Genomic DNA, 14,118 nt, shown 5'->3' on the forward strand with positions numbered 1-14,118 from the left:
TGAGGACTCCTATATCTACCACCCTTCTAGGCGGTGAGTTCAGATACTCATCACTGTGTAAAAAAGATTTTTCTTAAATCTCCTCAAACTCTCCTGCGCTTTACCTTAAAGCTGTTCCTGCTTGTTTCTCCTTCATAGATAAGTCAGTAAGGTTTCTCCACATCTACCATTCTCTACCCCTCAGAGGTCTGTGCACCTCAATCACATTGCAAGGCAAGTCTTCTGGCTCCACACACAGATGTACTTTGGTCCCTACTGAACCCTACTCTTTCCCTGGTAATTTTCTTGTCCCAAATGTACATTGAAAATTCCTAAAATGAAAGCAAGCTAAATATCTTTAAAAGTTTAGTTCCTGTCATAAATCAACAGTATAAACCAACAATTTTCCATTAACACTCCAGGTCAGTTTCACCAAGCTAAGTTATGCTTGACTTGATCTATTGAATAGGCTATTCACTTCTACACAGTCAACTTCAAAAAGCAATGATGAGCATGAGTAACATAAATGCTTCACACTTGTTCTCCAACAGCAATCATCAGCAGGAAGTCAGCTTTCTTCTGACAAAAGAAAAAGGCGCAACAAAATAATTTTGATTAAAGGCAAAGATGTGGGAAAATGTGAGCCTCCTTACTCCATGTAAAAAGTAATTCTCAAAAATAGAAACATGCATTGTGTGCATCAATTTTTTTAGGTGTGTTTTTTGCCTTTTCACCTCATTCTGAGATTTCCCACAATGCAGCAGCAAAAAAAAATGTGAACAGCTAACTGCACCTCTATGAGCAGTGAATAAAGGCATCATTCAAAATAGTGCAGTCAAAGATCGGGGTCGGGGATTGGATGGTGGGTTTCCTTTTATATCTTGCACGAGTTTGAGGTTTTGCGTTGTTAAACGTTCGTATTTGCCCCTCACAAGGTGATGGTGGGAGAGGTCCTCCTGAACATCTCCTGCTCATGTGGTGTAGGGACAGGCAGAAGCACTGTTAGGAAGGGAGTTACATGGAGAATGAGAAAGTAAAAGTGAAAAAACTCCAAGTCAGGTTAGGGTTCTATCATAAAAGTCAGAAATAGGCTAATGATTACAAAATGTTCATTACCATTCATGCCTCCTCAAATGGAAGAAGTCCAGGTTCACATGCTACAAGGGCTGGGTGAGGTTCAGGCTTGGGCTGATAACTGGTAAGTAACATTCATACCACATAAATGCCCGGTAATGACCGTGCCCAATAAGAAATGATCTAACCACCATCCCTTGAAATTCAATGATATTACCATGACTGAATCTCCCACAATCAACATCCGTGGGGTTACCATTGACAAGAAACTCAAACGAACTCACCATGTCAACATAGTGGCTACAAGAGCAGGTCAGAGACTTGGAATGCTGCGGCGAGTAACTCATCTCCTGACTCCCCAAAGTCTGTCCATCATCTACAAAGCACAAGTCAGGAGTGTGACGGAACACTCTCTGATTGCTTGGACGGGTGCAGCTCCAACAACACTCAAGTAGCTTCACACCATCCAGGACAACGTAACCCAATTGTTTGCATGACATCCAAAAACATTCACTCCCTCTACCACTGATGCTCAGTAGCAGCAGTGTGTATTATCTATGAGATGCACAGCAGAAATTCACCAAAGATACTCAGACAGCATCTTCCAAACCCACAACCACTTCCATCTAGAAGGACAAGGGCAACAGGTACCACCACCTGTGGGTTGTGCTCCAAGCCATTCACCATCCTGATCTGGAAATATCTTCTGTTCTTTCACTGTCACTGGGGCAAAGTACTTGAATTCCCTCCCTAATGGCATTGTGGGTCAACCTAGTGCGTGTGGATTGCAGCATGTCAAGAAGGCATTCCACCACCACCTTCTGAAGGGCAACTAGGGACAGGCAAGTAAATGCCAATCAGACAACTAGCAATGCCAACCTCTCACATGTAACTAAAATTAAAGGGTTGGCGTGCAACTTTGAGGATTATTTGCAGATGTTCCCGTGCATCTGCTGCCCTTGTCCATCCAGGTGACAGAGGTTGTGGATTTGGAAGAGGCTGTTGAAGGAGCTTCTAAATCAGTTTCAGTCACAGACCACTTTAAGTCACAACATCTTCGATTCTAAACCAAATATAGTTCGCTGATGATTGCACATCACTCTTTCCAACAGTGTATTAGAGAAAAGGTCATTGATGAAGCAGCTGCAAATGGTGGGACCTTGGACATCATCCTGAGAAGCTCCTGCAGAGATATCCTGGAGTCCAGTCCAAAGGCCAAAACCATCATCCTTTGTGCTAGGTATGACTCAAAACCGTGGAGAACTTTCCCTTTCATTCAATCAAGTTAAATTCTGTCAAGGCTGTTTGGTGTCACACTCAGTCAAATGATGTGAAAGGTAGTCACCTTCACCTCCCCTCTGGAGTTTAGCCCCTTCATTGATTTTTTTAAGCAAGGTTTTAAAGCAGGAGTTGAGTGGTCTCGTGGGAACCCAAAATGAGCATTGATGAGCAGACTAATGTCACTTGTTTGTGTTGACAATAATTTCTTTCATGGCATTCATAGAATCATAGACTCCCTATAGTATGGAAATAGCACAGATGTGGGCAATGTTCCATGTTGTGGAATACATGCGAGTGTTATTCATGACAGGATATGATAGGATGCAGTGGTTCATTCTGATCTTTTTGTTATGGCATCACTTAGCATTGCATGCTACTTCTGCTGTTTGGTATGCAGGTAGTCCTCTTGTTGTAGATGCACCAGATTGGCCCTGTATTTTTAGGTATGTCTATGCCGTTCCTGGTATGCCCTCCTGCACTCCTCAATGAAACAGGATTGATGCCTTGGCTTGACAGAATGCAGGATATGTCAGGCTGCGAAGTAACAGACTTGTGGTTGAATACAATTCCATTTGCCAATGCCCCATAGCATCTCATGGAAGCCCAATTTTGAGATGGTAGACAATGCATTGAATTAATCTTATTTTGCACAATGATATTCACAAACACAATGGACGGGTCTTCAATGTAAAGATGGGCTTCATTTTCGAAATGACTATGAAGTGGTTACTCCAACCAATGCTATCATCTGTGACACCCAAGACTCGCATGGTTGCATTTCCAACTGACGGATTGGCAATGACCAGGTCCAGCAGATATTTGCGCCTTAGTTGATTCCTTCACCACCTGCTGTAGTCCCAATATTCCAGCAATGTCCTTCAAGACTCAGCCAGATGAGTCAGTAACAGTGCTGTCAGGCCTCTCAGAGTCACAGGCATGAATGAGTGTAGTGAGGTTGTAAACTGCAGGAAGCTCTCTTCTCCTTATTTGACCTACTGCCATGAGGCTTTATCAGGTTCGAATCGATGTTCAGGACTCAAAAGCTGTGTCCCTTTCAACTGCAGACCACTGTGCCGACAGCTCTGGTTGGTCTGTTCTGCTGACAGGACAACACATACTCAGGGATCATGATGGCAATATCTAGGACATTGTCTCTAATGAATGGGTGTGTGAGAACAGCTAGGTCACCCTCTGAGTTGACTAGTTTTTGGGACATTTCTGCCAATTTTGGTAAAATGCTCAAGAGATGCTTGTGATGAGAACATGTTTGCTGTAGTCATTTCTAGAGCCACCTACAGGTGATCGGGCCTGATTGCTGCTTTTTGACTTTTGTGTCCTTGTTTGGAACCATTGAATGGCTTGCTGGGCCATTTCAGGTGACAATTAAGAGTCAACTACATTGTTGTGTGTCTGGACTCACCTGTAGGCCAGACCACGTAAGAATTATAGATTTCTTCCTGAAAAATTTCCCAAACTAGATGAGTTTTACCAACAATCAATAATTTCATAGTCACTTTTACAGACACTAGGTTTCAATTCCCGATTTTCCCTCATTACTTTAACGTTATTAACCGGATTTAAATTCTACCATGTCGTGTGATGGAATATGGTACGATAATGCCAGGATTTGCTTGTGCAGTGACTTTACTACAGTCTCTCTATCCTCAGGCGTGACTCAGCAAGACAAATTCAAATCCTCAGAAATAAAAACAGAATTTTCTGGAAAAACTCAGAGAGTCTGGCACCATCTGTGAAGAGAAATCAGAGTTAAAATGTTTCGGGTCTGGTGACACTTCCTCAGAACGAATGGTAACTGGGAGAACAAGAGAGGATGAGGGCAGGGGTTAAGCAGTAAACAATGGGGGGATTGAACCCAAACACAGAAGAACAGTTGGACTGACAGGATTTGATAGCAATCAGGCTGCAGGGGTGGGCGGGGGTGGTGGAGGGGGTGCGGCAGGGGGTGAATAGTTGTTAATGGAGACTGTTAGTGGCTAGCAATAGGTACTGTGTACTGGCAGGCTACTTGATAACGAGGCCTGGTGTGTGGAGTTCGGGGCTAGAATATGGGAGAGTTTAGGCCCTGAAATTATTGAACTCGATATCGATTCCCGAGGCTGCAGGGTCCCCAAGTGGAAAATGAGGTGTTGTTGTACTGTAGCAAGCCAGACATAGAGATGTTGGCTAGGGAACAGGGTGGTGTGTTAAAGTGGCGGGCAACAGGTAGTTCAGAGTCATTTTTGCAGGCAGAACGTAGATGTTCTGCAAAGCTGTCACCCAGTCAAAGCTTTGTTTCCCCAATGTACAGGAGACCACATTGCAAGCAGCAAATGCAGTAGAGAAGATTGTATGAAGTGCAAGTGAAGCTGGAAGGTAGGTTTGAGCCCTTGGATGCAGGGGAGGGGGGAGGTAAATGGACAGGTGTTGCACCTTCACTGGTTACAGGGGAAGGTGCTGTGGGGTTGTGGGGAGTGTTGGGCGCATGAAGAAAGAGTGGACCAGAGTATCCCAGAGACAATGATCCCTGAGAAAGGTGGACAGGAGATGGGAGGAGAATATGTGTCTGGTGGTGGTACCTTCTGGAAGTGGTAGAAATGACGACTGATGATCTTCTGGATGTGGATGCTGGTGGGATGTAGTTAAGGACAAGGGTAAAAGGATCAAAAGATGCTTGCTATGAGAACATGTTTGTTGTGGTCATTTCCAGAGGATAAGTTGGGCCAAGCGGAGGACGGTGATAGTGGATGGATGGGTCCAGATCTTTGCTCCATGAAGAGGCGGAGAGCCTTGAGACCCCCCTGGTGGGAAACGGACATGTAAAGGCATTGTGCGTCCATGGTCAACAGGAGGCAGCTGGAACCTGCAAACTGGAAATTCTAAAACTGGCATAAAGTGTCAGAGGAATCATGGATGTACATGGGCAGGAATTGGGCCAGGAGAGAAAAGACTGGTGATGCTGAAGAGGCATGAAGAGATGAGTTCGGTGGGGCAGGAGCAGGCTGAAACAATGGGTCTGCCCAGACAGTCCTGTTTGTGGATTTTTGGAAGAGTTAGAAGCGAGCTGTGCGGCGCTAGGGGACTATTAGCTTCAAGGCAGTGGAGGAGCTCACCAAATGAAATGAGGTCAGTTACCAAAGCTGATACAATGGCCTGATGTGCCATGGTAGGGTCATGTTCCAGTGGAAGTTGTGAGTAGTTATCTCAGAGCTGGTGCTCAGCCTCTGCATTGTAGGAGTCAGTACACCAGAGTACAACAGCACCACCCTATTGGCAGGCTTAATAACAAAGTCAGGGTTAGATCTGAGTGCATGGAGTACAGTCAGTTTGGAGGGAGGTAGGTTGGATTTGGTGAGGGAGGCAGAAAAATTGAGGTAACCAATCTCACGTCAACAGTTCTCAACGAACAGATCGATTGCAGGTAAAAGGCTGAAGACAGGGGTCCCAGTGGAGGGAAAGTGTTGTAACTGGGCGAAGGGGGTCTGTGGAATGGGGAGAGGATTCCTGTCCAAAGAAATGGTGAAGACAGTGGATGAAGAGTCAACGTCAAGTTGTGCCGAAATTCATTAAGGTGGGGACATAAAGGGATAAAGTACAGAATGTTAAGCATCAGACAGCGGAAGGTTCGGAGAGATGGTGAATAACCAACAGGAGGTGGGGTTGGGGGAGGGGATGAGTCAGGGGGAGGGGAAGAGAGGGTTGGTTCAAATTCTTAGAAACAGTTCAAAATTGTTTCAAAAACTTTAACAGTTATGACAAGTCACTTCCAATCTTCCTGGGAATATCTTCCCACTGCACTTGCTTGTGTGCTTAATAGGCTAATTTAATCTACTTTGCAAATCCTTCAAACCAGAATGAATTTCCTCTGGCTGAAATTAATTTATGTTGGGCTATTACATTTTGGCACAAACTCTGCAAAATTGAATACAAGGCCCTGACTAACATCCATCACATTCGGTTCATGATCTAATTTCCACAGACGGATGGGAGCAGCCAGAAAGATTCTCAACCCCTTTCGATCTTTCATCGTTACACAGAAGGCATCATCATGTCTGGTAAGGTAGTGAAAAAAGTCACACTGCATGAGGAAATGAAGCTACCAACACCCTACTCCTCTTGCAAACCACAAAGAAACAACACCGACTGTCATTTCAACACAACCTCAAAATCCACAACAATTTCAGACCAGATTCAGCAGAAATGCACCAAAAATGTATCAACTCATTTTGGTCTCCAGAACTTCAAAGCTGCATTAGCTAGTGACCTCTTTCCACATTTCATTAGAAATGCTCAGGGAGAAAATTTCCACAGCAGCATTTCAGGTTTCATTCAGCGAGTACGAAAAGTCTATTGTATGAAGTGTGACAGCAGGTGTTCATGGCTGGTTCTCCAATCTTATCTCCTGGCCTGAGTTATGGGAAGAGAACCACTTCTGCTAGTTCTTGTACCCACACTGTACTGCCATTCCTAAGTGGTTTTCCAAATACTGGTATCCTGGTGGAAAGATGTCAAGATCACTTATATGACTGGTGAAAGTCCTCATATTAATAAATTCCAAACACTTCTGTTAAGGAATTTTCAATCATTTCTGGTTTTATGGCCACTCTGTAAACCCAAGTTATTTAAACTGTCACAGACTGGATTATCCTTAGTTTATTTGCTCATTCAGACTGCAGTTTATCGCCAATCATGCAGGTCTGTTTTGCAGATATAGCCAATGGAGAATGGCATTTTTCTGAAGCAAAAACGAGAGACTTAATTATTTTGCCATTTTCCTAACCTGAGTCGTTCTAGTTTTCATTTAGCGTACTGATGAATGAAAAGAACTAATGTAAGAATGTGCACATCATTTAAGATAAAATTGCAAGGAGAAATGCAACCCCCTTTTTGCTTTGCAAACCCGGCAGTGTACAGTATATTCTGGTTAAATGTGAAATGTTCCGCCTTCACGGTCAGCAATCTGATTTGGCAGAGAGAGAGAGAGAGAGAGAATGAGTACAGGCCTGAAGCCTCCAGAAATCAGCAAAACCAGAAACACAAACGCTTCTACTCTGCAACAAAAGCCAATCCTACCAATGATTGTAATGTGCCCCAGCCCCAGCCCCAGCCCCAGCCCAACCAGGTGCTTCACCCTTGTGGAAGTCTCCAGCTCTCAATGTACCCAGCCCAGGATCCCGACCTTCCCCAGTCACTCACTTCAGTCTACAGTCCATGGTTACGGCATCTCGGTGCGACTCCCCCCCCTTGGTGTCTCCTCTGTCTGTCTGTGTCCCAGCCGCCAGGGCAGCCCCAGACGTACAGACTGCGCTGTGGCTAAAAGAGCAGCGCGGCTCTTGATTCGGCTTCGGCTCCTCACTGAACCATTGCCCTGCAGCCGCTGTTCCTCCACCAGGACCTCGCCAACACACACACACACAAGACAAACTAGGAAGTTAGCACTCACTGACAAGAGAAGGTTAACAACGTCACCTGACTGAGTCCAACTACAGGAAGCTCACAAGAGTGATCTCACTCAAGTGGATGAAATGTACGGTGGAATGAATGGACTTAGTTTTGTAACGAGTAGATTGAATCTCGCTGAAAATGAACATCAACATTAGCTGGAGAAAACAAATCAAGCAAAATAAAAACGTCCAGACGGGCGTTCTGTACCTATATTATCGCTGTCTTTTTTTTCGAAATTATCTTCTTCGTTATTTTTCGGGCCCAACTCTGTTTATTTAACCTTAAACCTCAAATCCCAATGTTGCTCAACTCTGTGGCTCGTCTTCTACATCCACAAGGAAGCTTACCGCCACCCCGGCCCCCGAAACGAAAAAGTCATCAAAGTGTTTTTATTTAATAAAAAGCTGTTCCGACCAAATATCAATTAATGCCGAGGAATTTCCCCATAAATAGTCCCAATCGGGCAAATAATGCACTCAATCCTGTGTGACACCGCGTCAGGAGGGCCCCATGTCATCGCAATTTTCTACGAGCGTGTTGCCGTAGTTCTGAATGATGATTTGGCATGTCAGTGTTGGCACACCGATTTCATTACAGCATGATGGGTGTGAAATTGCCCATCCTCTTGCACTGTGAAAAGCAACTTGGATATGAGCTAGAGTTTCTTCCTCTAAATATATGACAACAGATTTTAAACTACACAATCAACGTGCTGTCGCTGACAATAATGCGAACAATATACCATGTGATAACGGCTGGTAAATATCAACTCAGGAAGCAGATTGTCATAACATTAATGCATATATTTGCTCTATTGCATTTTTCTAAACACAGTGTCGACATAGAGACCACAGACTTTTTCTATTTTGATGTCTGTGAAGTTGTCTTCAGACTGCTGAGTTCAGGGATGAGTTTAAGAAATGACTTGCAAGAACCCACATTACACTTACTCAGTATTACTTGACATATTTAAAGATTCACGAGTCATCAAATATAAAATAAAGCAGCAGTTGGAAAGATTTATTAGAATGGGGAATCAAATGCTTAGCAAGAGTTTTAAAACCAGACTTAGAGACAGAATGAACCAAGGAACATATATGACTCAGTGGCTAGCCCTGCAGCCTCACAGTACCAGGGTTTGATTCCAGCCTTGGGCAACTGTGCGAAGTTTGCATATTCTCCCAGCGTATGTGTTGGTTTCCTCTGAGCGCTCTAGTTTCCTTCCTTCCACAGTCCAAAGATGTGCAGGTAAGGTGGATTGTCCATGCTAAATTGCCTATAGTGTCCAGGGATGCACAGGCTATGTGGATTAGCAATGAAAAATCAGGGTAACAGGGATGGGGTGGGAGTGGGTAGGCTGCAGTCTGGGGGCTGGTGTGACTTGATGGGAAGAATGGCTTGTTTCCACACTGTAGAGATTCTGTGATGAAGAGTGGTCCATGAGGCAAAGAAATTGTGAAGGATCTGCAACCTGACTCTATCTATCCAACATTATCACATTTGTTTTTATTCATTCATCGGACGTAGATGTCACTGACTGGGCCACCGTTTATTGCCTATCTGTAGTTGTCCTTGAAAAGGTAGTGATGGAACTGCTACAGTTCCTTTGCTGTATGTAAACCCTCAATGCCATCCAAAATTTTGGTTCAGCGACAGTGAAGGAACAATGATATATTTCCAAGTAAGGATGGCAAGTGGCTTGGAGGGGCACTTGCAGATGGTGTTCTCATGTATCTACCACCCTTGTCCTTCTACATGGAAGTGATCGTGGTTTAGAACCATCGTGAATTTCTGCAATGTATCTTGTAGGTACATACTGATGCTACTCAGCATAAGTGATAAATAGTGGGAAAGAATATTTGTGGATATGATGATTTTACTTGGATGGTGTCAACATTCTTGAGTGTTGTTTCCAGGAGTTTTTACCCAATCTGCCTGAAAATCCACAATGGGCAGCCAAGCAAAGCATTTTAAAGGACAATTGATGCCTAATTGCCTGCAGCAATATAGTCTCCTGTATCAACTGACCTCATAAATGGAGCCTCAAGGTTGAGTCAGGTATAGCCAAAGCTAAAGGAATTCTTGGATAACAATGTGTAGAGCTGGATGAACACGGCAGGCCAGGCAGCATCAGAGGAGCAGGAAAGCTGAAGGGCTCAGACCCGAAACATCAGCTTTCCTGCTCCTCTGATGCTGCCTGGCCTGCTGTGTTCGTCCAGCTCTACACCTTGTTATGGCTAAAGGAATTCTTGCTCTCTCCACACTGATTGTGCAAGCAGCTCTGAGCCTTTTCACCACTTCCATTTTGATGCGCCATTGTAGTTCCTATCTACCTCAGTAGTGTCCGCCTCTCTCAATGTGGCAAGAGTCAAGATATTCTTATGTTATCTCCCTTTGCACCAGCGACATCCATATCCCAGCTGTTAGCCTTTATTGGAGCGAATATGTTTTCTTGACCTGTTAATTGGTTGTCCAGGATGCACCTCTGACATGAGTACTCACAAATGGTTCCACCAACTTAATTTTTTTTAAAGTAGAGCAGATTCCACCCTTTGTGTGTTTCCAAAATTCATTCCTGAAAGGTCTGACTAATCATTAACTGCACTGTCCTACACTTGACAACTGGTGGAATTTATTTCAATGAATCTGCCCAACTATTCCTTCAATATCTTTCAATCTTTGATCATTAGAAAATAGTCCATGCTTGTATTCTTCCTACCAAAGTGCATAATCTCACATTTCCTCACATAGTATTCCATCTGCCTTTTCTTTGCCTACTCTTCTCACCTGTCCAAGTCCTCCTGCAGTCTCCTCGCTTCCTCAGCATGACCCACGCCTCCAAATATCTTTGTATCACTCGCAAACTTAGCAACAATGCCCTCAGTTCATTTGTCATAATCATAAATGTGTAATGTGAAAAGTGTGGTCCCAATTGTGGAAATCCACTAAACACTGGCTGCCATCCTGAAAAGCCCCCTTTGTCCTTGCTCTTTGAATCTGGCGGTCAGCCAATCCTCTATATATGCCAGTACCTTGCCTTTAACATAATAGGCTCTTGTATTATTTATCAGCATCCTGTGCAGCACCTTGTCAAAGGCATTCTCGAAATCCAAATACATCATGTCCACTGACTCTTCTTTGTCGAACTTCTTTGTTACCTCTTCAAAGAATTCTAACAGATTTGTCAGGCGTGACCTCCCCTTGATGAAGCCATGCTGGCTCAGCCCTATTTTACCACACACTTAAAGTATTCTGCAATCTCATCCTTGATAATGGATTCTGAAATCCTAACAACAATTGAAGTCACATTAACAAGCCTATAGTTTCCTATATGCTGCCTCACTCCCTCCCACCTTAAATAGGGGTGTTAAATGATCCATTTTCCAGTCCTTTGGTACTGTCCCTGACTCTAGTGATTCCTGAAAGATCACCACTACAATCTCCTTAGTTATCTCCTGCAGGACACTGGGTGGTCCGGTCTGGGTGATTCATCCACCATCAGACCTTTCAGTTTCCCCAGCACCTTCTCAGTGATAGCCTCTACACTCACCTCTTCCCGGTAACTCTCTTGAAGTTGTGGTATGCTGCTTGTGTCTTCCATATATAAACTCTTGCAAAGTACCTATTCAGTTCCTCCACCATTTCTTTGTTCCCCATTACTACTTCTCCGGCCTTGTTATCAAGTAGTCCATTAAGAACTGTTGCTTCTCTCTTCGATACTTAAAAATAACTCTTCCAATCTTCTTTTATATCACTAGCCAGCTTAATCACATATTCTCATCCCCCATCCCCATTGCTTTTTTAGTTATCCTCTACTGGTTTTTAAAGGCTTCCCACTAATCTTCACCACACTGTATGTTTATTGTTTTGCTTTTGCGCTGGCCTTGACTTCCCTTGTCAGCCATGTTTAATTCATCTTCCTCTTACTGTGCTTCTTCCTCCCTGGGGTGAGATTTCAGCTGTGCTCTGGAAATACATCCAGAAACTCCTGCCATTGCTGCTCCACCATCTTATGTCGTAGAATCCCTCCAGTGTGGAAACAGGCCATTCAGCCCATCAAGTCCACACCAACCCCTCCGAACCACTTCCCTACGTTTCCCATTGCTAATCCACCTAGCCTCCACATCTCTGGACACAATGGGCAATTTAGCATGGTCAAGCCACCTAACCTGCACACCTTTGGACTATGGGAGGAAATTGTAGCATCCAGAGAAAACCCACGCAGACACGAGGAGAATGTGCAAACCGTGCACAGACACCTAAGGGTGGATTCAAACCTGGGCCCTTGACACTGTAAGGCAGCAGTGCCAACCAGTGAGCCACCGTGCTGCACCTTCCTCGCAATATTCCTCTTCAAGTCAACTCTGGACAGTTCCTCCCTCATGTTTTTGTAATTGCGTTTATTCAATGATTATACCATTACATCTTCTCCCTCTCAAATTTCCTCATGAATTCTATCATATTAAGGTCACGGCCCCCAAGGTATTCCATCACCTTAAGCCCTCTTATCAAGTCTGCTTCGTTACACATCACTGTTCCCTAGTGGGTTATGCCACAAGCTGATCCAAAAAAAAATCTTGAAGACATTCCACAAATTCCTTTTTTTCAGCTTCACAACCAACCTGATTTTTCCAGTCCACCTACATGTTGAAGATCCCTCTTGGTGATTATAATAAGGTCTTTCTTGCATGCCTTTTCTATCCCCCGAATTTTATTTTCTGCCCCACACCCTGACAAGTGGTTCCAAAGCAGAGACACAAGTCCCATCCAGGTCTTTTTCCCTCTGTGTGTCCTCAATCTACCGACACAGATTCTATGCCTTCTAATTCTATATCACTTCTTGTTCTAATTTCATTTGATCCAATTTCATTTCTAACTAACAATGAAACTCCACCCTTCTGTCCATCTGTCTAACATTTTGAAAGCATGTGTACCCTTGGTTATTTGGTTCCCAGCTCTGAAATGCTTGAAGCTACAACTCTATGAAACCCATAACATCATACATCCCAATTTCAATCTTTGATACAAGCCCATGCGCCTTGTTTCATACACTGCATGCATTTAAGACCACACACTCAGTCCTGCGTTGACTGCCCCCCTTTTCATAGTTTTCCCCTTCTCTGCCATACCTGAAGTTAAATTTTTCCACAGTCTGTCCTATTACTGGCGCTGGAAACTTTAAGAACCTCTGCTGAGTCCTCATCCCCTTTAACTTTTGACATAATTTCCAATGGAACAGATATCAGTTGCCAATATGGAGCTGGATGAACACAGCAGGCCAAGCAGCATCTCAGGAGCACAAAAGCTGACATTTCGGGCCCAGACACTTCATCACTGATGAAGGGTCTAGGCCCGAAATGTCAGCTTTTGTGCTCCTGAGATGCTGCTTGGCCTGCTGTATTCATCCGGCTCCACACTTTGTTATCTTGGATTCTCCAGCATCTGCAGTTCGCATTATCTCTGCCATATCCACAACCCTGGTTATGCATTTTGCCAGGGCTCATGTCCCAGCATAATTCAGGTGGAGCCCGTCCATTGGAACAGCTCACTCCTTCTCTAGTACTGGTGCCAATGTCCCATGATTTCAAACCCATTTTTCCCACACCTATGTTTGAGCCACGCATTTATCAAGAATGTTGAACCAGTGCCAATTTGTTTGTGGCCCTGGTAGTATTCCAGATATTATTATCTTTTTGGTTCTGCTCTATAATTTAGCCCTGAGCTGCTCATATTCTCTCAGAAGAAACTCTTTCCTCTCTGCACTCATAGTATTGGCATCTACATGGACTATGACAGCTGGATCTATTCCCCAAGATGCTTTGCAGCTCAAATGAGATATCTTGAACCCAGGAACCAGGCATGCAACACAACCTTCAGGAATCTCGATCCTGACGACAGAGAACAGTGTCTATTCGCCTGACAATACTGTACCCAATTCCAATTACATTTTTCTTTTGTTACCCCATGTTGAATGTCTCCCTGTACCATAGTGCTATGGTTAGCTAACTCATCCTTATTAGGGGTGGCACGGTGGCTCAGTGGTTAGCACTGCAGCCTCACAGCGCCAGGGACCCAGGTTCGATTCCAGACTCAGGTAACTGTCTGTGTGGAGTTTGCACATTCTCCCCTGTCTTGCGTGGGTTTCCTCCGGGTGGTCCAGTTTCCTCCCACAGTCCAAAGATGCGCAGGCTAGGTGGATCGGCCATGCTAAATTGCCCGTAGTGTTCAGGGGTGTGTGGGTTTTAGGGGGATGGGTTTGGGTGGGATGCTTCAAGGGGCGGTGTGGACTTCGAACATAGAACATAGAACATTACAGCACAGTACAGGCCCTTCGGCCCTTGA

General features: G+C 44.3%; 1 protein-coding gene across 2 annotated transcripts in view; it reads right to left on the reverse strand.

The window, feature by feature from the left end:
* The window catches only part of dennd1b (DENN/MADD domain containing 1B), a 298,030-nt gene extending 290,273 nt beyond the window's left edge, over positions 1 to 7,757 (reverse strand). For both annotated transcript variants that reach the window (XM_048538856.2, XM_048538855.2), the window contains exon 1: positions 7,528 to 7,757. In XM_048538856.2, the coding sequence (XP_048394813.2) occupies positions 7,528 to 7,544 (17 nt within the window). In that variant the 5' untranslated portion in view covers positions 7,545 to 7,757. The remainder of the gene's footprint in view (positions 1 to 7,527) is intronic.
* Positions 7,758 to 14,118: the final 6,361 nt, after the last annotated feature.

Source organism: Stegostoma tigrinum, chromosome 8 (genome assembly GCF_030684315.1).
Source record: "Stegostoma tigrinum isolate sSteTig4 chromosome 8, sSteTig4.hap1, whole genome shotgun sequence".
In the NCBI taxonomy this organism is placed as follows: Eukaryota; Metazoa; Chordata; class Chondrichthyes; order Orectolobiformes; family Stegostomatidae; genus Stegostoma; species Stegostoma tigrinum.